The sequence below is a fragment of the Thunnus albacares genome, chromosome 15 (genome assembly GCF_914725855.1).
Source record: "Thunnus albacares chromosome 15, fThuAlb1.1, whole genome shotgun sequence".
Lineage (NCBI taxonomy): Eukaryota > Metazoa > Chordata > Actinopteri > Scombriformes > Scombridae > Thunnus > Thunnus albacares.
The window spans coordinates 17,342,199-17,368,072 of NC_058120.1; the positions used below are offsets into that span (position 1 = coordinate 17,342,199).

At 38.8% G+C, this 25,874-nt stretch overlaps 3 protein-coding genes across 3 annotated transcripts; 1 reads left to right on the forward strand and 2 right to left on the reverse strand.

The window, feature by feature from the left end:
* Positions 1-1,576: 1,576 nt before the first annotated feature.
* LOC122998316 lies at positions 1,577-4,110 on the forward strand. The gene is made up of 6 exons (XM_044375141.1): positions 1,577-1,678; positions 1,769-1,843; positions 2,491-2,772; positions 3,333-3,464; positions 3,552-3,579; positions 3,706-4,110. The coding sequence occupies exons 1-6, from the start codon at positions 1,633-1,635 to the stop codon at positions 3,824-3,826; spliced, it is 684 nt and encodes a 227-aa protein (XP_044231076.1). The 5' UTR covers positions 1,577-1,632; the 3' UTR covers positions 3,827-4,110.
* LOC122998315 (platelet-activating factor receptor-like) lies at positions 3,596-7,833 on the reverse strand. The gene is made up of 3 exons (XM_044375140.1): positions 7,778-7,833; positions 7,245-7,340; positions 3,596-6,290 (listed from the first exon to the last, which is right to left on the reverse strand). Exons 2-3 carry the CDS (start codon positions 7,245-7,247, stop codon positions 5,106-5,108), a joined length of 1,188 nt encoding a protein of 395 aa, XP_044231075.1. The 5' UTR covers positions 7,248-7,340; positions 7,778-7,833; the 3' UTR covers positions 3,596-5,105.
* An 11,795-nt stretch (positions 7,834-19,628) lies between these two features.
* Positions 19,629-25,235, reverse strand: LOC122998375 (platelet-activating factor receptor-like). The gene is made up of 3 exons (XM_044375254.1): positions 24,978-25,235; positions 24,450-24,545; positions 19,629-23,268 (listed from the first exon to the last, which is right to left on the reverse strand). The coding sequence occupies exons 2-3, from the start codon at positions 24,450-24,452 to the stop codon at positions 22,087-22,089; spliced, it is 1,185 nt and encodes a 394-aa protein (XP_044231189.1). The 5' UTR covers positions 24,453-24,545; positions 24,978-25,235; the 3' UTR covers positions 19,629-22,086.
* Positions 25,236-25,874: the final 639 nt, after the last annotated feature.

Below are 25,874 nucleotides of genomic sequence, written 5' to 3' on the forward strand. Positions count from 1 at the left end.
GTATTAATACTTGCTGCGCTGAGACTTGAGAGTTCTAAACTGAGCAATGACAGCGGAATGAAACTTGAACATCTACTGAAGTACAACACTTAAGTCAAATGTGAAAGAACTTTACTGTGTTTCAGGAAGTGAAACTCTTGTGTGACTGATTTTATTTGCAGAGAATAGTACAGAAGAGACAGTTCTTTGTTTTCAATGTAATTATAAGAAGTTTTGCTCAGTTTTTGACAAATTTTTCACCACTGCAAATGTATTTTGGTGTCTTGTAAGTCCATGTGGGCTGGACACTTGTAAAATTATGTTTTTATTGATGCATGACACAATAAGTAAATAACTTACTAACAAACTAACTTTACTGAAGTATTTCAATTTGATGCAACTTCCTCTCCACCACATGTCAAGGTGAAATAGAGTACAATTTTTACTTGAGGCTAATTGAACTGTAAAATCTGAATACTTATTATCATTGTATAATATGAAGTTGTTCCCTGTCTACCCTGTTTTGCGATAGGCAGGTTGTTTTAGCAACAGTTTCATGAAGCTAGAGAAACCACTTCCCCTATGATAAAGACAAAAGAGCAAGATCTATGTGTCTACATACCATGTACTAAAACAGTGTGTACAACAATAACCACATGAGCCAATGTCGCAGAGGTCAGTTCTACAGCTCACCATGATTCTTATGGCAGGTGACTTTTGCATGTAAGAGGGGACAAAATAACAGGAACATCTGACAATGTAATGCAGTTCAACATGACCAATCTACAAATTAGAAACTTATTTATGTGATTTAGTCTCAACATATTATAATCTTTCTCACATTTTTATATTAGATTCCATGAGATTATATATGTGTTCCTGTTATTGTGTCATTCCTATGTTTTATATGCACATAAGGCCTGACATATTGATCTTTAATTTCTGTGCTTTTTGCAGAGTGTAAAATTGGTTCACTTGCTTCTCCTGACTTGTCAGGTTGACTCTAGCAACCAGTGAGTGTTCGCCTGAGGTGAGAGGTCTGGTGTCAAACTGTCCAACAGCAGCAATCTTAGCTGTCATCATTGCCTGAGCCTGAAGGTGACCAATGTTGGAGATATGAAACGTTTGAAACCAAGTGTGGCGAGTGTCTGATAGACTTGCCCGCCGGCTCTGAAATTTAAAAAACCATTAAAAGTTCTATGGAGTCTGGTTAACTGTTTTTCCTGCAGGTCATAAATGGATTGACAGATTTAAAATTTACAAATTAAAGGCTTTCATGGGTGAGATTAGGTTTAATTATGATTCTCTTTGTGCTAATTTGCATTTGTATTTGTGTTCTCCTATTTCAACACATTGTGCACCTTTCCTATTGTTTTCATGCCATTACTTTAAGCCACCATTTCCAGTAACAAGTTATGAGGTGAAATCATTGCTTACTGCTGCTTACCCTGTGTGAAAATTGTAAAATGGTATTTATTATTATTCTATGCTTCAGTTGTTCTATTTGATATTGGGTAGGAAACTTCCCTTCTTTTCAGTTTCCCAGTACCATACTTCCTCTATTTTCACTTGTGCTTTGAACCCCTGATTCATTCTTGTACCTGTTCGCCTGAAGCGACTGTGTCATTTGCTTTTCAGTCATCTCAAAACAACATGCTGCTTTTCTCTTTTCTCCTGTTCTTTTTCTGTGAGAGCACAGGTAAGAATATTTTTATAAGTGAATGCAATAACAGAATCCAAAATATAGGTTTCAAATGTGCTGATATTATTATTCTGTCTGTCTTTACAGTTAGTTTCCTGACTACACAGGAACAGGTAAGTATATTATATACTTACCTGGAAACAACTGCAGTGACTGTGGAAGGTAAAACATATTCTTTATCTTTATCTTTAACTATTCCAATCAAATCAAATGAAAGTACCAGTATTAGGAACAAGACTAAGAGTCTGCACAGCAGTGCTTTGAGCTAAATGCTAATGCTAATGCCAACATGCTCTCAATGAAAATACTATGCAGATGTTAAGCAGGTATGATGTTCGTTTTTGTCACCATGGTGACCAAAAAGTGTAGTTTATGGTGGCATGCTAACAAGCACTTAACACAAATTACAGGAAACGCTTTAAAATGAGAAAATAAGGGGTCATCAAACATCATTACAGTTCTTCCTGTGAGGGAAATGAATGTTTGTGCCAAATTACAAACTTTATGGTGGTGCTGGATCACCAGAGTCATCCATCCGATAGGGAACTATCACTAAAAAGCACAAATGTCAACCTCACGGTGGCGCTAGAGAAAAAAATTAGAGGATCAACAAAGTGAGCAGGTTGCTTGACTGACCAATAAACCCACCATCCATGCCATGCCACAAGCATGGCTCAAAATGTCTAGCAATACCAAAATCTTTTTTTCAAATCATCTGTAACTGTTTTATCTCTACTCTCTCTCTGTCCTCCATCCATCATCCTCTCTTCTGTCTTTCATCTCACCTTCATCTCCCCCCTCCTCTCCAGAAAACCTATCTCCTCTGCAGCTGGTAGCCACACCAGACTACCCAGTTGCAGAAGGTCAAAGAGTCACCATGCACTGCAGTGCTTTCACCATGCCGGCCTCCGTCAGTTGGTCCTGGCAACGACTGGAAAATCAGACCTGGCAGCAAGTGGCCACCGGTAGGGATCTGACCCTAACTGAGCCAGAGCAGAGTGGGTTGTACCGCTGCCATGCTGAGAGCCGCTTATCTCAGACGAGCATGAGCCCTACCCACAACGTCTACATCATCTCCATACGTGCAACAGGTTGGTGGTCTGTTTTGAATGAATGTGAAATCTTTAAATGTCACAACTTCCTTTTTTTGTGCTGATGAATCACACTGGATTCAACATTAATGTGGACAATAATGATGTGTAATGAGAAATTTTTATTATGAATGTCTTCAGTGCGTCATGAGAATTGATTGCCAACAATTACTTAACGTCCTTTGAGAAAGTGTTAGGAAAAAAACTATAGCAAAACTGACTTTTTGAGATATCTGTCATCATATTTGCTAGTCTAAAAAAATTGATATACCAGACAAAATTCTTTTTTTAACATGAACAAACATTTTTGAGAAGGATCTCTTTAAGTTTTTAGGAAAGAATTTCACAGAAAATTTTACATTTGAAAAATAAACTTATTGTTGCTCTCTGGTGGACAAAGTATGGAAACACTGTGTCTAAGTTACCTCACCCATATTTTTGGAATTTCTTGTCAATTTCTTGTTACAGTACTTATCAGTCACATGCACACCAATACCAAATGTATCTGCCGTATCAGCCTTTCACCTGCAATTCTGTGCCGTTTCTCCAACTTCAAATAGTGGGGGAGAAATTAGGAATAGCTGCCCTCATCCTTTCTCTCCTGGCTTTGATCATCAACCTCGCCATTCTGTTTTGGCTGAGCTGGCAAAGATTTAGTGGCATGCTGACTGCCTCCAACACAGCAGCAAAAGGTAAAGGGCACAAAAGAGCATTTCTTGTCAAGTCAGATTTTAAGCAAATGTCCTGTGGGTCATTTTAGTTTCTTTATTTACTTAAAGGTTTATCTGGAGCTGAGAAACCACCAAAGTAAGTCTCTACTGGAATAAAAAGTTACAGTATATTTTTATTAGCTTAGCATTTTGTTGACACATTGTGAGACAGTTGAGTCAGAAGGCTGTATATATTAACAACTACATTTTTTTTGCATACCAGAGGATGTTTGCCACAGACTGACGGAGACGTGTACATGAATTACGTGAACACCAACCAAGCCTACTCTGATCTGGACCCTGCCAAAATGACTGGAGACAATGTGTATGCAAGTCTGTCATGAGCATCCGTGACAAGGTGGAAATGTGCAACAAAAAGAGGAAAGGTGACAAAAAGATCATACAGATAGTAGCATGACTTGCTAAAGGAGGTTTGCTATATACAGCTTGATAGTGTGAAGATTACCTAAATGTGTGAACTATACTTGTTTTAATCTCATTTCACTGCTAAGTTATTTAATGTAGTACAACCTACAGATCTGCAGTTATTGGTTCATTATGTTGTCCCCACCAAACAGTAAAAAGCCCTTCCTTCTCTGTGTTTAATAAAACCTATGCTTTGCTATAAGTTTCTTTGTCTCATTGATGGTATGTGTGTACTGTGCACACAGATGGGTACATAAATGCCTGTCAACATGTCAAAAACTGACTTTTTAATTATCTTTAACCATCACTGTATGACAAATTAAACACAAAAAAATATATTAAAAAAAAGAGTAAGAGAAACTAATGCTAAATAAAATGACACTTTAAAGCACAAAGCAATATAAACAAAGCTGCTCAACTGGATTAAAAAGACATAAACATAAACCTGTTTTGCAAAAGCAGGTAATCTCAAAGTATATTCAAAATACAGTATTAGATAGCTAAATGACAATAAGCATTGGCTTTTTTTTGTCACAGTGACTCCTTTTTACCACCACATCTCCATTAATGTCACAATATCAGATGCCAGAGGGGAAACATGGCTCAAGCATTGTTACTTCTGTTCCCTGGTTTCACAATAACGGATATAACTTGTCGAGGCACAAAAAAAACCTAACTTCTCTTATGGGAGACAGCTCTGTCATTATCACATGTTACTGATATAATGTCAGGGACACCCACCAAGGGGTAGGGTGTGTAATCTATACCCTGAACACCCAAAAAGAGGTGACTAGGTGTATATATGTGTATTATGCTTAATTTCACAATTGTTTCATGTCGCATCAGTTAATTTCACAAACTGATAAAGTGTCCTTCTGCAGGATTTTCAGTCATAAATGTTTTGCTTATGAACGTCAGTTTGCAAAACTTCTGCTTTTCTGCCTGTACTTCACACAGGAAGAGCAGAGGGATGGGTGCAACTCAAACTGTAGCTCCAACAGTAAGCAGAGTTTAAGCATCAAGACAGTGCGTGAGACAACTTTCTTAAAAGAGGGTGTAGATACACTGGCGCTAAATGACATCAACACTAAAATGAAATATACATGTCCTGTCATCTTCAATCAGTGGCAACATGAGGGATAAATTATTTCACACACAAGTAACAGATATATACATATGTATATAAATCTGTTTGAATTAATCCAACTCAGGCCCTTGGTGCTCGCTCTGTCGTCTCTGGCTCTGATTCCTGCTGTCCATGGAGATCTGTGACGTGACCGTGTGTGAGCACCTGTCTCCCTTTGTGAACTTTATCATGTGAGCCATAATGAACCTCCTAAACCTCCTTGTGGAAAAATAATAAACCACAGGATCCAAAATGCAGTTGAGGCCCATAAGAACCAGGGTGATCTGATGTGCGTCGTTGAGCACCTGCAGAGTGTTCTGGTCCCAGTCCACGTGACCCCAGCCCTCTCTGATCTGCAACACTGCCAGTGTCCAGAAGCCTTGAATGATATGGTGAGGCAGGAAGCACAGAACAAACACCCCCACGACTGCCACCAACATCTGCAGAGCCCTCCGTTTCAAACCCCTGGGTTTTTTAGACAAGAATGATACGGTCCTGTGGGACTTTCTGGATTGAATTTTTGCAGACCCCATTTCTGACTGAGGAGCCTTTTGAGAAAGTAATGCTCGGGCGATAAGGAGATTGCACACTACGACAAGAAAAAAAACTACTAAAAACACTCCAATTATCGTGAAATGAGTGGAAGCCACTACTTTCTTTGCAAAATCAGTTTGATTCTGGTACCCCTCAAAACAGCGAGTGACATTCCCATCTTCGTTGGTCCCCGGAGAAACCAGATATGGAATAGCCATTGCTATGGTCACTGCCCAGATGACAACGGACACGATGATCCCACGGCGCCTGTGGTCCGAAGAGGCTGCATCCAGAGGCTTGGTGACTGCCCAGTATCTGTTGACGCTAATGGCTGAAAGGAAGAGGACGGAGCAGTAGGTGTTGATGAAGAACAACGAGCCAGTCAGCCGGCACATGAAGTCTTTGTAGACCCAGTTACCGTGGCGACTATAATAGCCAATCCAGAATGGAAGTGCACACACAAACAGGAGATCAGCAACGGTCAAGTTGGTCATGTAGATGCGGATTTCACCCATGGCCTTGGCCTCACGCAGGCAGCGCAGGACAAACAGCACGTAGAGGTTAGCGAAGAGACCCAGGATGAAGATGATGCCATAGGCAGCTGGGAAGAGTTGATAACGAAACTCAGAGTCCAGGAAGCCTGAGACATTACCAGCTAAAGAATTCAATTCAGGCCTTCCTGCCATGTAATTTTGTTCTGTGCTTGAAGCCAGAATTCCCGTCTGTGGAAAATAAAACAGAAAACATGTCAGTGGTTCAAGTCCAAATGAGGCTTAAATAGTTTCATGTTTAGATCAATACCAGTGGTTTAGGGTGGTTCTGTCTGAAAGTGTTTGTTTTGAGAAGGAAATTCAGGGAATTGCTCTTCATGAATTTAATTCTCTTTTATTATAAAGCCATTCAGGAAAAAAGAAGAAGAAAAGAAGTTCTAAAAAAAAGAACTCTCACAGAATCCTGCAAAAAAAAAGTGCTATGAGTGAACACAAAAAGTTTAAATCTGTTAATCATTAAGGTTTTACCACTACCACTAACATTGTAAAGATGAAGAGCAGGTATGATGCTAGATGAATAATGATCTCACAATTTTCATCCAATCACACAACATTTACAATCCAGGTATGGGAACGTTATATCGAGAAAAGACTGAAAATCAAAGTTGTCTCAAAACATAGACTAGTAGCAAACTGGGTCAAAAGTTCAGCTATCACTTTATCTTGTGAAGGAAATGTGATATGTAGGTGCGTCATGCAAAACTGTTCAATTCCAGTAAACCTGTTAGACTCAAGGTGACAAACTCACACACCCACGCATGATAAAAATCTGATCCCCCAACCATGAAGGCAGGTCTTTGTTTTAATACTGCTGGAAATGTTTAAGTTTTCCCCTTTGGCACTGGTAAAATACCTGATGAATGACTATTGATTGAATTGATTATTGATCATTTAGTCTGTCACCTTGAATTAAAGCTGAAAAGTGCCCAATAATGTCTCAATTAAATATTAATAAGAAAACATCAAAATAAAAATGTTACTTCTTCTTTCAAATATGTTATGGTGATATCAGATAAATAATGGCTATATGCCAGCTGTGGTTATATGGTCCACAACCGTGGCATGTGATAAACAGATGTCAGAGGAAGTGAAGCAACACCACAAAAAAGGAAGCGAGGATCTTACCATGGTTTCTTCTTTCTGAAGAACTATGTTGTAAATCTTAAGCAGCCACGTATCTCAAATTGATCCGTCCAGTAGATATTCCAGAGGACAGGCAAACTGTGACAAATTATTAAAGTAGTAAAAGTCAAAATCACATCACATAACATGTTTAAATATCTTATAGCAGGGAAAACAAAGTAAGATTTGTAAGTTCTATCAAATAAGGAAAGCAAGAATAAAAAGTTTGAAAATCTCTAAATGGCAAAAAGTAAAAAGTAAAGTAAAAGTAATCACAAGTAATCAGTCTATTTTTCGGTACTCCGCATTACTCGTAATGTACACATGCTGCATCCTCTCATTAATCAATCAGTCCGTGATATTCAGGTGGCAGCTCATTGGTGAATTTAAAGACACCACAGTCTGCCTCATTTTCATTTGTTCAATACATCAGTGAAAACAAGCTTTCTTTCATATTGTCTGTCTTTACATTTCTCACTTTTGTAAAGCATAAAAGCAACAAAAATTGAATCTTAAATTACAGGCTGGCAACTTACCAGACTGCTTCCTCTCCTTCTCTCTCTCTCAGGATGTGAACTCATCGACTGTTAAGTACAACTGACTGACTAGGCGTGTGTTTGTGTATATGTGTGTTTCTGCGGAAGGAGTGCTTCAAAGTTCAATACGAAAGAGTTGTGGGTGTGCTTATTTCAGTCTTAGGAAAACCCAACATGGAGCAACATATTCACCTCCATATTTTCCTGTGTTTGTTCCTGAGAGATGCTCGCACTCATGTAATCTAGGTGTTTTTCAGCTGGTCTCTATACCCTTGTCCATAGAAATATAAATTATACACTTACGTACATCACTCTTATTTTTTTATTTCATGCCCCTGTTTTTCACCATATTTTTATATTCTTGTTCTTATCTTGTATTCTTTTACATGCAGCTTTCCCTCGAAAATTAGCTCTTATCTCAATGTGATGTACCTAATTAAATAAAGAAAAAAAGATCAGTTTCTTCAAGAATTTGTCTTGAAACTTATTATACTAGTCAAACTTAATTTTAATGTCACAAAACTTTGAGGTATTATAATGAGTTAAGAGTTAAGATTGATCCATTTAAACTCGCCTCTGAGTATTAAAGACATTAGGTCCCTTGTAGAAGATGATAAATTTACCACAACATAACACCAACTTTGCCATTTGTCAATATACAAAAATAGAAATATTTCCCAAATATATATATATTTGTGCTGCTGGTATAAATCTTTGTACATAGAGGGTGTTCTGGGTCAAATTTGACCTGTATTTATTCAAAGAAACAAATCAGAGAAACTATAGATTGGCATATCTGTGCTCCTGTAGACTTTTGAGGTGTCATGGGGGAATCATGAAACATTAGAAGAGGGACCAAGTGTGCGCACATCCAGGCAAATATTTTCAGGTTCAAGACAAAGGATATTTTACTGCAGAGCACAAAGGAGAAAGGTTTACACATTGTTAGGCTCCAAATAAATAGTTCAATTCTCTTTTTCTCTTTTTAAGGCAACTTTTCAATCTACAAGATCCTACAAGATTCTTCAGGCAAGCGTCAAAGAGAAAACAGGCATGTCTTGTAAATCACCTGCTTGTCAGCAAGCAGCAGGGAAAAACAAACTCCACAAGATGGCGATCACAGTACTCCAGACCAAACAATCCTCTTTTTTTTTTTAAATACAGTGTTTATATCATGAAACATACATAGACATCACAAGGTGCCTTGACACTTGCAGCATCTGCACCTACAAACATGTCTTAATAAGGTAAAATAAATACATCAATTCCCAGGAAAACAACAAAGTTCAGGTGGGTATGTTATATTCAGTAACATGTCTGCAGGGAGGATGGCAGCGGAAATATTCTGCAGATAACTCCAGGACCTACACGACTATACTGATTGTGCAGTTTGATAGAAAAAGAGTGCATGTGGATTTTATCATATATCAATGCTAGCAGTGTTGATTGGTAAATTTCATGGTTATAATGAAACCCACCGATTCAAAAATGTTGTTGCATTCTTCAAATTCAATCAAATTCATTGAAATTATGATGTTGCTGTTATGTTCTCCTGTTTCAGGTAACATGAGACCACAGTATAGTGAAACTGTGAATGTGTCTCTCCATAAACAAACCTAAATAAGCACTCTTCCTGCTCTCTGAAAGATTAATGAAGGATCATTTATTTCTTAACAACTGATACCGTATTTATGAATGTTAATCATTTTTTTATTCAAAATTTGGTGTAGAGACTAATTATGAAGCCTGAACCAGGCCCATACTGTGAAGGGTCAGAATATGAACAGTATGTAAGGGTTAAGTTCATAATTATTAAACATATAAATAACACCTCTAATTAATATACAGGCTGTATATTAGACGTCTGATTAAATAAGTTTCTACCTCCTCAGAGTGAGTCATGATTGGGGCTGATTAGTCCGAATGATGATGCAAATACAGATTTGATTGATGTTTAATTCCCGTAGAACATCATTAGCATGCCTTCATCGTTCTTAATACAGACCACATAAAACCCAATTTCCATCAGAATTAAAGCTGATGTGTTGATTGGGTCTTCGCACCCTTGCACACGTCGGGGCGCGGTGCAGTCTAAGGGCCTCTGTCACGGGCATGTAGATGTTGCCAGACCTGGGCTGACAGGTCTGACTTAACAAACATGTAAAGTTTGGTGCGACCGGAGTTTGTACAATAAAGTTATGGTAATTTCCTCTGTCATGGCGAAACATCAAGTCTCAATGGTGTGAGGATGACAATTTTCTGCAGGGTGAGACATGTCTGTCTTGCTCACTCCTGTGTCATCAAAATTATGCTTATTTATATTAATTATTAAGTTTTACTCTTCGAGTCGTAGCACAGTCCAAGGGCTTCTGTCACAAGCATGTAGATGATGTCAGACCTGGGCTGACAGGTCTGACTTTACCCCCCTCCCCCTTTCTTCCCTCCTTCTACCTTTCAGTTGGAGAGCAGGATTTTCGAGTACTCTTCTTGTGAAATATCCTCATAAATCTCATGATGTTGGCCAAATCTTACATCAAAAATCACGTATTAGTAGTAATTTTCGTCGCAAATCCATTGATACAGGTTTGAAAGTGGTCAGACTTATAGTTTAGACGTCAGGACCATTTGTTTGACACAAAGTCCATGCCCAGAGATTGCCTCCCCATTGGTTTACATTGTAAGGTGCGATGTGGAACTACAGCTTTCAGGCTGACAGGATGTATCACTCTGTTTGAAAATACCTTTTCTTCTCATCTTTTTGGTTTATAACAGCAGTTGGCAACCAGCATATTAGGTACATTATAGTCATCCTACGCCTCGTACTGTGGACCAAAAATTAAATCCAACACATTAATCCTGTCCGTATAATAAACTCAAAAAGACAAAAACACTGCTGCTCCACCCACTTGGCATGTTCATTAAAGTTATAATGCTGAGCTCCAAAATTTTTCATTTGTGAGCACATGTACTCCCTCAGAAAAAATTAAGCATTGAACACTGCTGTCAGATGTGTAGAAACAATAAGTAACTGCAGCTGGACACAGAAAAATACCAATATATTTGAAGGGAGAGTGTGAGCGAATCGCTAGGTGCTCGGGCCCTAATAAAGGAAAAACTGCAGTAAAGAGCTACAAAATTTAGTTATGATTTATTTTTCTACTGCACTTTATCATTTAATAGTCACCCTCACTTCATTTTTTCCCTTCCCCTTCCCCTACAATTATTGTAAAATAAATGATAATAACCCCAAATTTCATACAAAGTTTGTATATAATGTACTGTAAGTATATAGACCTTTCTGCTATATCCTATAAAACTGAGCTACATTCAACTGTCACATCCATCCTTCGCCTTCCTTCCCTCTTTCTCCCTGTCAGATTGAGAGCAGGATTTCAGAGCAGCCTTCTAGTGGAAATATCTTAATAAATTCCATGACTTTGGCCAAATCTTACATTAAAAATCACATTTTAGTAGGAATTTTCATCACAAATCCATTGATACAGGTTTGAAAGTGGTCTGGCTTATAGTTTAGACATCAGATGCCCCAGTTTGGCACAAAGTCCATGCCAAGAGATTGCCCCCCCATTGGTTTACATTGTAAGGTGCAATGTGGCACTCCAACTTTCGGGGCTTACAAAATCTAAGAGTTATAAAATCTTTGAGTTATTACAAAGTTTTTAATAACTTTTGTTCAGCACAGTGTGATAAGTCATGTTTGAAGCCGATACCATTAATGCCCTAGGAGGAGATAACGTTTATTCAAAGTCCAAAATTGGCACAAAGTCATACTTTCATGGGCGAATTGTGGACTTCCTGTTGGATTTAGGTCAGGGGTGTCGTGTATGATTTGTATGTCTTGTTGAAACGAATAATTGAGTTTTGGTTCAATCTCTCTAAGACATTCCTATGGGCTGTGGCGGCCATTTTAGTGACATAGGTGGCGCTATAGAACACATTTTGGCACTTTGGGGGATAATTTTTACATTTTATCAAATTTTTCACCAGACCTGATGTGCATGCCAAATTTGGTGAGTTTTTGAGCATGTTTAGGGGGTCAAATTTAGGGTTGAAGTGGCGGATTAATAAAGAAAGAAGAAAGAAAGAAAGAAAGAAAAACAGAACAGATACAAGAGGGTCTTCGCCCCTTTGGGTCTCAGGCCCTAACTAATCACAGAACAAGACACAGCTGGAGTGGGGCAGGCACTGGAAAAGGAGGGAAAGCCCAGGATTGATTAACAATGAAGACAATGAGGGTGTGGGAGGCAACTAACAGGTCAAGGCTAATGGGACTAAACACTGAACAGATGTGCAGGGGAAAACAGCCTGAGCAGAATCACGGCAACACGTGAGAAACACAAGGTTACAAACTGCCAAGAATAAAACCAAAGCAAGGCAGAGATTAAAACTGAAGAAAACATGATCGCTGGGGGTGTTCCATCAAGCTGGCTGAGGGGATGGCCTGGCTTATTTTGATAAGCCTCGCTAATTTTAGTGGGAGTTCCATTCCATCACTGGGGCTTATATGAGTCCCAGCCCAGTAACCATGGTAACTTAGTCAGCAGAACTAGCCTGCTCCGTGGCAGGCTTATGGTCAAGCTTAACTCAGCTGCATGTCAAAGAATGTCTGACAGACGGAAACAGACTCTCAAAAGATGTTTCTATCAAGTCTCTTTTCGCACTAACATCACTTGTCTGTGTTCAGAAAACATAAAATAGAAGAACTGTGAGGGACTTTTACAAAAATACTTAAGTAAATCCCTGTTTTATTCGTGGTCACTCTTGTATTGGACTGGATCCTTTTATTTAAAAGCTTAGCATTTATAATTTAAGAAATAAAAGTGTGCCAGCATTAAATTGTAGTCATTCACTGTTTTACAGTAGTCCTTTGCCTTTTGGGCTCGGTCCCTAATTAAGTCCAAACCATGACCTTCTGCTGTGTTTAAATTTATACAGGGTGCATCCCAAGACTCTTAAATTGCATCCACGTTTCCCTTACTTGCGTCTTTTCCTTGCGTCTTAGTCCCTCCCACCGTGGATGCAAGGAGAGACGCGAGGAAACCAAGCGAGGAGAGAGGAAACGAGGAAATCTGTTTTAAGAGACATGAGACGTCCTCTCCTCTGAAGCGTCATGTGAAGCGACGTCCGTTTCTGATGACGGCGACAGCTGATCACAGCTGGATCAGCTGTCAGTCGGCTTAGAAACTTCTGATGGAGTGTGTGTCTCCACACATGTGCGCTGTGCTAATACTAATAAAGGTTCCCAGTTATCACCGCTAGAGCAGCTGTTTTCTCTCTGCGGGCTGTTACCTGTTTAACAAACACCTAAATAAAAACCTGCATTCTGTATTTATACTGTGTTCTGCTCAGACGCACAGGAACCATTTCTACTCGCAGAATGCGTTTATACTATTTATTGATTATTTGTATCTGTATTTTTTGATAATCCTGATAGTGAATTCATCATTCAGTAACCCAGAATATGATCATGGTGTCTCCTGAACACTGGAAAATATGTATTTGGCTAAATGTTTCAGGGCAAATGGAAATGATTTAACTCATATCAAACCCGACGCTCAGGAATTTTCAGCCTCACATGTGACTGAATGGAAATGATACGTAATGATACGTAAAATATAAATGTTTTGAACTATTATTATGGATCAAATTAAAGTCAGGAAGAGTCTGTCTGTCAGCAAGAAACAGTTTAATGGAGGAAATAACATCATGAATAAAATCTTTCTTATAACTGAAGAAAGTTGTTTATGGTTCTTTTGTTGATCAGACCGACAATTAACAGATTTTTAACTATGATGAATCAGAAAACAAATAAAACATAAAACTTGGGAATGATACACTTAAATTGAATCTATAATCTGTCTCCACTTCGGTATGAAACTGCAGTGATGTAGGCCTATCAGATTAGTCTGATCAGCTGCAGCGTTCAATCAATAACTGATATCCAATAAGGGGGCGTGTCGGCCGGTAAAAGACTTCCGTGAAGGCTGCTCTCGTGTTTCCTCGCTCCTCGCTCCTCGGAGCAGAGTAGAGCAAAGACTTGGGACGCCTGTCAAAACGGCGCATCAGGAACAACTTCCGGTTCAGGCGAGGAGCGAGGAGCCATAAAATAAGAGACTTGAGACGTACCCATAGTGTTAACTGCTTATAGTAAGCAAAATTCACCGCTCTCTTCGCCTGTTCTGCCGCCAGGGAAAAGAAGGAACTTGTCATTGGCAGAGTCAGAACCTGCTGCTTCAAAAATGCGTTTGAAACAGCTGTACTGTATTTTGAAACAATCAATAAAATTCAGTAACTCTATATTCGTGTATAGTAATAAATATACAAATGTCAATTAGATGGTATTCTGCATGAGAAATAAAGAAAAAGAAAAGGTTATGATATTATAGTGATATTTGACCCGGACAGATGTGACCACTCTAAGCGGTTTCCACTGTTCACATCCTTCTCCAGTTTCTTAATCTCCAACTGCAACTTAATTTTTAAGTTTCATTGACGCTTGTTACATTTTGTGAAAGAGAAATGTGTCAAAGAGTATGATAATGTTGGTAAGTTGGTTCTCTAATGTTGCCTACACCATAATTTTAATTATACATCTAATATCATCTAGCCTAGTGATAATATAACTACAGTCGCTGATCTAAAGGGCAATACTACTGAATGCTCATTTATTAACAAATAAAGATAAAACCATGAACAGGAACAAGCACTGCTCTTCACTTTCACCACCCAGACTCATTAAGCCGGATGCAGGGACTGAACCATGAACCTTCTAATGATAAATTCACTCTAACCTTTCGGCTATCACTATCTGCCTACAGGTGCGCATTTAATCTGTCATCAATTTTGTGCTAAGTCATTTCCTTCACCTTTTTAATTGTAGCAGTTTTGCCCTATTTTGTGAAAACTCCTTTATATTCTTCATATAGTTTCATCAGCAGGTTTGTTCCGCGGCAGAGAAGAACACCGCTCTAGTTTTCTCTTCTTTTTGCGACATAGTATCGTCTTTTCGACAATCGACTGTTGTGGGCTGTTTATGTAATCCGTGCACGCGCACACTGCTAGTTTATTCCAGTCTGGCTACACTTGGCGTTGACTAGACACAGCTTAGCTGCATTAGTGGAACGGCTTGAGCCTCAAGTGAAAGTTGACGTTAATTCTAGCCAGGCTTTTTCAAGTAAGCACAGCTTTCTTTAGCTGTGTTGATGGAACACTCCTCTGATGTCATAGGAAAAACAGGCACTACACAAACAAACACAAATGGTAGATGCAGTTATCACAAATAATTTGTAACCCAGAGCACATTCAAAATATACACAGAGCAACACCAAAACCCCCCAAAACACAAACAGTCCAGAAACAGAGTTCAGGAGAATTCAGTGATTTAGTGATGACCTCAAACCATTATCTTGTGCAACATGAGTCCATGGATACACATACAACCACAGTGCACATACAAATATACAACCACATTGTTTCTCTTCTAACTTCTTTAAAGATATATTATTTCAGCCTGTGTAGGCAAGGTGCAAAAAATGTGGATCAGCCACCTACATGTTAACATCTGTTTTTCTCCCTAAAAAACAAGGAATTTTCAACTTTGTTGGCTTCAGTGATGCCACTCAGTTATAAACTAGAAGAGTTTCTCAGCAACAGTTCTTTGTCATCAAATAGGTATGTCTAGCTTAACAAGTGTAAACCAAGGCATTAGTGCAAAGTGATTAATGCTTTGTTATTTTTGGATGTGCTCAATAGTGAATAAACACAGAGAAATAGTCTGAAAAAACAAACACACACACACATGTGCTGTATGGTGCTTTTTTCAGTCCATCTACTATCCATTTCTGTAGCTGACATACAGTACCAGTCAAAAGTTTGGATACGCAATAGGAAAGTGTGTCCAAACTGGTACTGGATACTAGGTATCCATCTATGAACACCAGCCTCAAGCAAGCTGTTTTGTGTATACTCTCATGAGCTGTAAAATTACTGTGGAAAAAAATACAAAACACCAAAGCTGCCCAACCCAACAACTAACTGAATTTTGCCTGAACTCAGCCGGAGGGTCATACCTATGGCAAATGTCTCCATAGATGCAGCACAGACACAACAAATATGTTTTGTTCTGCTATTAAAGATCTGAAGCGAGGCGACAATACATTTGACAATCTGTTCCCTGAGGAATGCCTGAGAGAGTTGCAGATGATTTCTTTCAGTCCCCTTGTAGACATGAACGCACCTTGAAAAAGAGCTGAAAAAGAAGGTCTGCTCTCACCTCATTCCTATCCAACTGTGCAGGCAAGTTGGAACAGAAGTGTAGAGACCAATTACTTGTGCAGAAAGGTATGAGTCATTCCATCTGTACATGGTGAGGAGGCCGTGTTTCAGTGAACTAGAAAACTTAATCAATTACAATAAGGATGTTTAATAACAGAGTGGACAAACTGATAGAACACACCGCTGTCTGCCGGCGGTTTGTGGGAATCAAACCTTTAAATCAAGCCTTAAATTACGAGTCTAGTGGTGAGAACGACCTTCCAAAACTTCACAGGTTGAATCCCTACGTCAACCAATGTGCCAGTAACAGCCTCTTGAGTTGAAAAGTTTTCAGCCTACTTGCTGAGTCACTGAAAAGAAAATAATTTATTAAATAAACATTTTTTGTCTTTTTACATTTTCACATTAATCCAACAGCTCAATTTTTCAACCACTTAGCTGGAAGTCATATACACTAATAATGCTATCATTGTTTTAAAATAACTTTGTGGGCCTTCCGGAGAACTGCTCATCATGTTCCTCTGGCCCTCAAATAATCCCATGCTCACACAGTTCCACAATAACAGGAAGGCCACAGTTATACAGTAAATGTGTCACAGAGGTTCATATGGTCATTGTGACAGGGGACGTTGTGCATTTTTCTTCAGGGCGGACCTGCACGTGAAACATGGTCAAATCCTTGCTCTCCATAACCGGCAGAGCCTTAGAAGAAGATAGTTCAATAGCTAATTAAAACATGTCAGGCAAAAATACAAACAAACAAACCAAAAAAAACTCCAAAAAACAAATAACAAAACAGGGAGGCAGCCAGCTTGGACCCCATGAAAAAAAATCAACGAGGAGTTAATAACATTTTCTTTCTTCCCCTTACATACGATGGGAAAACACCTTATTCCACACTGATCACAGCACTATTCACTGAAGCTATAAATGTGAAATTTTCAAACCTAAGACCTCATATGTTTTATGGCTGCACCATTTCATCATGTGGAAATATTCCAGATGTCTTGAGCATCATTTTATATGCATTTCCCAAACATTCTGCCTGACATATTTATTATATTTGGAAAAAAATGAAATAAAGTTTTGTGGGTTTGAACAATGTGTTTGGCACGTCCTTGTCTGAAACCGCTGAGACATACAAACAGCCAACTGCCTTTAACCAACCAGCACTGACAAAGTGCTCAGCAGCGTTGCCACCACAGATGCTTCTGACAGATGTTGTTACACAGGAAGGCACAGTTACTGTGATAGAGGTCATGCACTTCCTACAGTCTCATAGCAATGGCTCATCCACTTCACTCCGTTTTTCCTTAATGACCACACAACCAGGGTCAGAGGAAGGGTACAGAATGCTAGGTAAGCTTAGTTCATAGCAACAGCAACATCACAGACTGAATTTGCCTCTGAAATCCATAAGGGCGACATAAAAGACACAGGCAGAGAGCGCTCTTCATTAAACGATGAACTTCAGTGGGTGCAGTGGTTGGCGAACGCCTTCTTTTATGGGGCTGATATTTGCAGATCTAGGCCTGGGTGGCTGGCTGAGTGTGCACTATGCAAATTCTAGATGTGTGAATTCACTAAGATGAGAGGTTGAGCATATACAGTAGAGACCTGCTACAGGGCTGTTCATAGCACTAGAATCATAATACATTATCATCAGCAGCCTAAACTCAATTTCTCAGCTCCCAACTCTGCTGAAATGTGATTTAATTATGTTCAAATGGACATGTTTACAGGGAAGCTTTAATGGTTCCACTGCTGATGATTTCATATGTCTTTAATCATTGCTGCAAAATTCACTTGAGAGCATCACAGAGCAGCTAGCACTGTAGGGTTTTATTCTCTGCTATTCTTATGCTTTCCCATTACCAAACCATTATCCATACCATTTCCTGAGCCCATTTTGTGATGAAGTGAGTATTTTAGCTGACATTCGAGATCAAAGTCCAAATGAGTTGTAGAAACAGTTTTCTCAAGACAAAATGTGAGGACTTTTCTGTTTTGTGCACTGTGTTTAGTGCTCTTGGAGTTTGTAGGGCATGAATAGTGACTATTATTAGTTATTAGTAAATTCAAGCTGCATCATGATGTGCACAACAGGAACTCTTAACAGATACATTCCTTGTCCTTTTTAGGCAGATGTACTCAGATGTACTCCCAAGACAGATGGCTTACTCCTCACCCACAGAGCTAAAACAGCTTCCAAATTTATACACTGGACCAAACAATTAATCTAAGCATGCTTTGAGAAGCAAACATTAGAGAGAAAATAATTCTCAGTGGGAAATATTTGTTCGTAAGAATTTAATGGAAATTACACTGAAATCAGATCGAGAGAAAATAACTCTCCGTGGGGAATATTTGTTCGTAAGAATTTAATGGAAATTACACTGGAATCAGATCGAGAGAAAATAATTCTCCGTGGGGAATATTTGTTCGTAAGAATTTAATGGAAATTACACTGGAATCAGATCGAGAGAAAATAATTCTCTGTGGGGAATATTTGTTTGTAAGAATTTAATGGAAATTACACTGGAATCAGATCTGTCAACCTCCAACATCAACAGCAACAAAATGGTTGTCTACCAGTGCATCCTAAATAACCCATATATGCACATTCTGCAACCCCATCAGCAGGATGAAGACACACCAAACTATTTGGTTAAGGTTAGGGGAAGATATTGGTCATGCCAAAGACTATATGGTTTGAGCATTACTTCAACAATTTAGTACTCCACTGTCAGAAATCTGAAAGACTTGTGAGAGACACATTTTCATAAGGTCAGCAAAGGAAATGATGCTACACAAGCCAAGATATCCTGACTTTTAGCTCCTAGTATGGGTCATGGCTGAATCCTTCATTTATCATAATGCAACTTCTTAGCATCTTTCATTAGACCACCCCTGCCGATGTCTTTTACACTGCAAGCCCCCTGCTTGTAACACAGCCTTTTCATAAAAAAAAAAATCCAAGCCCAACCTGAGATAATCCCAATGAAGACCCTGAAAATGATTCATCCTTTGGGGAATGTAAGTAACACATTTCATGGTCGTCTACCCATACTACATATTTTACTTTTGACCAAAGACTTGTGTCAGCCAGCGTGCAGAGCCCTCCCTAGAACAAGGCCACTAGCATGGCTAAGAGTCATGTAAACTGGGGTTAAAAACAATATAGAGAGATGATAAAATACCAATGGTGCATGAGAGAAGGTTTAGATTTTATAAGCCCTGAAAGTTGGAGTGCCACATTGCACCTTACAATGTAAACCAATGGGGAGGCAATCTCTGGGCATGGACTTTGTGCCAAACTGAGGTGTCTGACGTCTAAACTATAAGTCAGACCACTTTCAAACCTGTATCAATGGATTCGTGACGAAAATTCCTACTAAAATGTGATTTTTCATGTAAGATTTGGCCAAAGTCATGAGATTTATTAAGATATTTCCACTAGAAGACTGCTCTGACATCCTGCTCTCAATCTAACAGGGAGAAGGAGGGAAGAAAGGCGAGGGATGGGTGTGACAGTTGAATGTAGCTCAGTTTTATAGGACATAGCAGAAAGGTCTATATACTTATAGTACATTATATACAAACTTACTCGCACTGTAGAGCCCTGTGACAGTACACATTTCAATCAAACTTTGACCAGGTCATGTGGGTTAGAAGTGTTAAAAGTGCACAATTTTGATGACAGCTGTGCAAGTAAGCCTTATATGACAAACATCATCTGATTCACATGAAATTTTCAAGGTGTGCTCTACAGTTGATATACAGCGACATGATGTTTATTTAATGCGTGTTTTCTAGCACCAGATAGTGGACACAGGAAATGATATTTAACTCCTTCATGCAATGTTAGATAACAGACAACTAAAGTTACACATCTTTGTCCAGCAAGTACTTGTGGCACTGTACATTTAAACGTATGACAGACATGAAGTGCAATCAGGCAGCTTCCCAGAGCCATGGAGACAAGCTTTGTGATTCGTCAGCTTCCAGAAAGTCCCAGAAAACGCCGTTTTATTGATGTGATTGGTGTTACTGGTGGCTCGATTACTGGGCGTTGTGATGGCCTGATGACGTGTCATCATGCAAGCTTACAAAAACAGCCTGCTTGAGCTTGGCTCTTCCTACATGGTCACACCGACATCGAGGTAAGTCATGTTTTCATCTCTATTACCTTTGAGATTTGATGTTTCACCATGACAGAGGAAGTTGCTATAACTTTATTGTACATGCTCCAGTCTGCACCAAACTTTACATGTTTGATAAGAGTCCCGGCCTGAACACGCCTACATGACAATATTTTATCAGTGATGCAAACTGGCTCAATAGCGCCCCCCACGAAATTGCAGCTAAGCAGCCCCAGCAGCAGGCAAAATGGTGGACAAAGGAAGTGATGTTTATCTCCTTGCACTGTCTGAAAACAGCCCGGGTCTGAACACATCTACATGCCAGACAGAAGCCCTTCGACTGTGCCGCGGCCCAACGTGCGAAAAGGTGTGAGGGCCCGTTCAACGCTGCTTGCAGCTTTAATTGGGTTAGCATTTTGTTGACACATTGTGAGACAGTTGAATTAGAAGGCTGTATATATTAACATCCACATTTTTTTTGCATACCAGAGGATGTTTGCCACAGACTGACGGAGACGTGTACATGAATTACGTGAACACCAACAAAGCTTACTCTGATCTGAACCCTGCCAAAATGACTGGGGACAATGTGTATGCAAGTCTGTCATGAGCATCTGTGACAAGGTGGAAATGTGCAACAGAAAGAGGAAAGATGACAAAAAGATCATACAGATAGTAGCATGACTTGCTAAATGAGGTTTGCTATATATAGCTTGATAGTGTGTAGATTACCTAAATGTGTGAACTATACTTGTTTTAATCTCATTTCACTGCTAAGTTATCTAATGTAGTACAACCCACAGATCTGCAGTTTTTGGTTCATTATGTTGTCCCCACCAAACAGTAAAAAGCCCTTCCTTCTCTGTGTTTAATAAAACCTATGCTTTGCTATAAGTTTCTTTGTGTCATTGATGGTATGTGTGTACTGTGCACACAGATGGGTACATAAATGCCTGTCAACATGTCAAAAACTGACTTTTTAATTGTCTTTAACCATCACTGTATGACAAATTGAACACAAAAAATATGTTTAAAAAAAGAGTAAGAGAAACTAATGCTAAATAAAATGACACTTTAAAGCACAAAGCAATATAAACAAAGCTGTTCAACTGGATTAAAAAGACATAAACATAAACCTGTTTTGCAAAAGCAATTAATCTCAAAGTATATTCAAAATACAGTATTAGATAGCTAAATGAAAATAAGCATTGGCTTTTTTGTCACAGTGACTCATTTTTATCACCATTAATATCACAATATCAGATGCCAGAGGGGAAACATAGCTCAAGCATCATTACTTCTGTTCCCTGGTTTTACAATAGCAGATATAAAAAAAAAACTTAATTTCTCTGATGGGAGACAGCTCTGTCATTATCACAAATGTTACTGATTAATGTCAGGCATGGCAGGGACACCCACCAAGGGGTAGGGTGTGTAATCTATACCCTGAACACCCAAAAAGAGGTGACTAGGTGTATATATGTGTATTATGCTTAATTTCACAATTGTTTCATGTCGCATCAGTTCATTTCACAAACTGATAAAGTGTCCTTCTGCAGAATTTTCAGTCATAAATGTTTTGCTTATGTACATCAGTTTTCAAAACTTCTGCTTTTCTGCCTGTACTTCACACAGGAAGAGCAGAGGGATGGGTGCAACTCAAACTGTAGCTCCAACAGTAAGCAGAGTTTAAGCATCAAGACAGTGCGTGAGACAACTTTCTTAAAAGAGGGTGTAGATACACTGGCGCTAAATGACATCAACACTAAAATGAAATATACATGTCCTGTCATCTTCAATCAGTGGCAACATGAGGGATAAATTATTTCACACACAAGTAACAGATATATACATATGTATATAAATCTGTTTGAATTAATCCAACTCAGGCCCTTGGTGCTCGTTCTGTAGTCTCTGGCTCTGATTCCTGCTGTCCATGGAGATCTGTGACGTGACCGTGTGTGAGCACCTGTATCTTGTGAGCTTTATCATGTGAGCCATGATGAATGTCCTAAACTTCCTTGTGGAAAAATAATAAACCACAGGATCCAAAATGCAGTTGAGGCCCATAAGAACCAGGGTGATCTGATGTGCGTCATTGAGCATCTGCAGAGTGTTCTGGTCCCAGTCCACATGACCCCAGCCCTCTCTGATCTGCAACACTGCCAGTGTCCAGAAGCCTTGAATGATATGGTGAGGCAGGAAGCACAGAACAAACACCCCCACAACTGCCACCAACATCTGCAGAGCCTTCCGTTTCAAACCCCTGGGTTTTTTAGACAAGAATGATATGGTCCTGTGGGAATTTCTGGATTGAATTTTTTCAGACCCCATTTCTGACTGAGGAGCCTTTTGAGAAAGTAAGGCTCGGGCGATAAGGAGATTGCACACTACAACAAGAAAAAAAACTACTAAAAACCCTCCAATTATTGTGAAATGAGTGGCAGCCACTTTTTTCTTCTGATCATCAGTTTGATTCTGGTACCCCTCAAAACAGCGAGTGACATTCCCATCTTCGTTGGTCCCCGGAGAAACCAGATATGGAATAGCCATTGCTATGGTCACTGCCCAGATGACAACGGACACGATGATCCCACGGCGCCTGTGGTCCGAAGAGGCTGCGTCCAGAGGCTTGGTGACTGCCCAGTATCTGTTGACGCTAATGGCTGAAAGGAAGAGGACGGAGCAGTAGGTGTTGATGAAGAACAACGAGCCAGTCAGCCGGCACATGAAGTCTTCGTACATCCAGTTACCGTGGTTACTATAATAGCCAATCCAGAATGGAAGTGCACACACAAACAGGAGATCAGCGACGGTCAAGTTGGTCATGTAGATGCGGATTTCACCCATGGCCTTGGCTTCACGCAGGCAGCACAGGACAAACAGCACATAGAGGTTAGCGAAGAGACCCAGGATGAAGATGATGCCATAGGCAGCTGGGAAGAGTTGATAACGAAACTCAGAGTCCAGGAAGCCTGAGTCATTACCAGTTAAAGAATTCAATTCAGGCCTTCCTGCCATGTCATTTTGTTCTGTGCTTGAAGCAAGAATTCCCAACTGTGCAAGATAAAACAGAAAACATGTCATGTCTTCAAGTCCAAAAAAAGAACTCTCACAGAATCCTGCAAAAAAAAAAGTGCTATGAGTGAACACAAAAAGTTTAAATCTGTTAATCATTAAGGTTTTACCACTACCACTAACATTGTAAAGATGAAGAGCAGGTATGATGCTAGATGAATAATGATCTCACAATTTTCATCCAATCACACATTTACAATCCAGGTATGGGAACGTTATATCGAGAAAAGACTGAAAATCAAAGTTGTCTCAGAACCAAAACATAGACTAGTAGCAAACTGGGTCAAAAGTTCAGCTATCACTTGATCTTTGCACTGTTACCTGATATAAATGATTTACCGTTAAATGTTAGTGTTCAACCTCTAAAGACTCCAAAGTAGAGTTCACACCTGAATTTCCAGTTGAATCTGTGCAGCCCACGACAAGGAAATGTGATATGTGGGTGTGTCATTCAAACTGTTTGGTCAATTCCAGTAAACCTGTTAGACTCAAGGTGACAAACTCACACACCCACGCATGATAAAAATCTGATCCCCCAACCATGAAGGCAGGTCTTTGTTTTAATACTGCTGAAAATGTTTAAGTTTTCCCCTTTAGCACTGGTAAAATACCTGATGAATGATTATTGATTGAATTGATTATTGATCATTTAGTCTGTCACCTTGAATTAAAGCTGAAAAGTGCCCAATCATGTCTCAATTAAATATTAATAAGAAAACATCAAAATAAAAATGTTACTTCTTCTTTCAAATATGTTACAGTTTTGATTGAATTGATTATTGATCATTTAGTCTGTCACCTTGAATTAAAACTGAAAAGTGCCCAATCATGTCTCAATTAAATATTAATAAGAAAACATCAAAATAAAAATGTTACTTCTTCTTTCAAATATGTTACAGTTTTGATTGAATTGATTATTGATCATTTAGTCTGTCACCTTGAATTAAAACTGAAAAGTGCCCAATCATGTCTCAATTAAATATTAATAAGAAAACATCAAAATAAAAATGTTACTTCTTCTTTCAAATATGTTATGGTGATATCAGATAAATAATGGCTATATGTCAGCTGTGGTTATATGGTCCACAACCGTGGCATGTGATAAATAGATGTAAGAGGAAGTGAAGCAACACCACCAAAAAGATAAGCGAGGATCTTACCATGGTTTCTTCTTTCTGAAGAACTAAGTTGTAAATCTTAAGCAGTCACGTATCTCAAATTGATCCGTCCAGTAGATATTCCAGAGGACAGGCAAACTGTGACAAATTATTAAAGTAGTAAAAGTCAAAATCACATCACATAACATGTTTAAATATCTTATAGCAGGGAAAACAAAGTAAGATTTGTAAGTTCTATCAAATAAGGAAAGCAAGAATAAAAAGTTTGAAAATCTCTAAATGGCAAAAAGTAAAAAGTAAAGTAAAAGTAATCACAAGTAATCAATCTATTTTTCGGTACTCCGCATTACTCGTAATGTACACGTGCTGCATCCTCTCATTAATCAATCAGTCCGTGATATTCAGGTGGCAGCTCATTGGTGAGTTTAAAGACACCACAGTCTGCCTCATTTCATTTGTTCAATACATCAGTGAAAACAAACTTTCTTTCATATTGTCTGCCTTTACATTTCTCACTTTTGTAAAGCATAAAAGCAACAAAAATTGAATCTTAAATTACAGACAACTTACCAGACTGCTTCCTCTCCTTCTCTCTCACTCAGGGTGTGAACGCATCGGCTGTTAAGTACAACTGACTGACTAGGCGTGTGTGTTCGTGTATATGCGTGTTTCTGCGGAGGGAGTGCTTCAAAGTTCAAGACGAAGGAGTTGTGGGTGTGCTTATTTCATTCTTAGGAAAACCCAACATGGAGCAACATATTCACCTCCATATTTTGCTGTGTTTGTTCCTGAGAGATGCTCGCACTCGAGTAATCTAGGTGTTTTTCAGCTGGTCTCTATACCCTTGTCCATAGAAATATAAATTATACACTTACGTACATCACTCTTATTTTTTTATTTCATGCAATGTTTTTCACCATATTTTTATATTCTTGTTGTTATCTTGTATTCTTTTACATGCAGCTTTCCCTCGAAAATTAGCTCTTATCTCAATGTGATGTACCTAATTAAATAAAGAAAAAAACACTCTAAAAACGCAACAAGTCAAACAACCATCTCAAAAATCAGCTGGGCTACATTTCAGAAAGGAAGATCAGTTTCTTCAAGAATTTGTCTTGAAAATTATTATAATAGTCAAACTTAATTTTAATGTCACAAAACTTTGAGGTATTATAATGAGTTAAGAGTTAAGATTGATCCATTTAAACTCGCCTCTGAGTATTAAAGACATTAGGTCCCTTGTAGAAGATGATAAATTTACCACAACATAACACCAACTTTGCCATTTGTCAATATACAAAAATAGAAATATTTCCCAAATATATATATATTTGTGCTGCTGGTATAAATCTTTGTACATAGAGGGTGTTCTGGGTCAAATTTGACCTGTATTTATTCAAAGAAACAAACCAGAGAAACTATAGATTGGCATATCTGTGCTCCTGTAGACTTTTGAGGTGTCATGGG

Coding starts and splice junctions, on each gene's coding strand:
- LOC122998316 (XM_044375141.1), top strand. CDS start 1,633: ATGCTGCTTTTCTCTTTTCTCCTGTTCTTTTTCTGTGAGAGCACAG. Junction 1,844..2,490: donor AACTGCAGTGACTGTGGAAG/GTAAAACATATT, acceptor CCTCCTCTCCAG/AAAACCTATCTCCTCTGCAG. Junction 3,465..3,551: donor CTCCAACACAGCAGCAAAAG/GTAAAGGGCACA, acceptor ATTTACTTAAAG/GTTTATCTGGAGCTGAGAAA.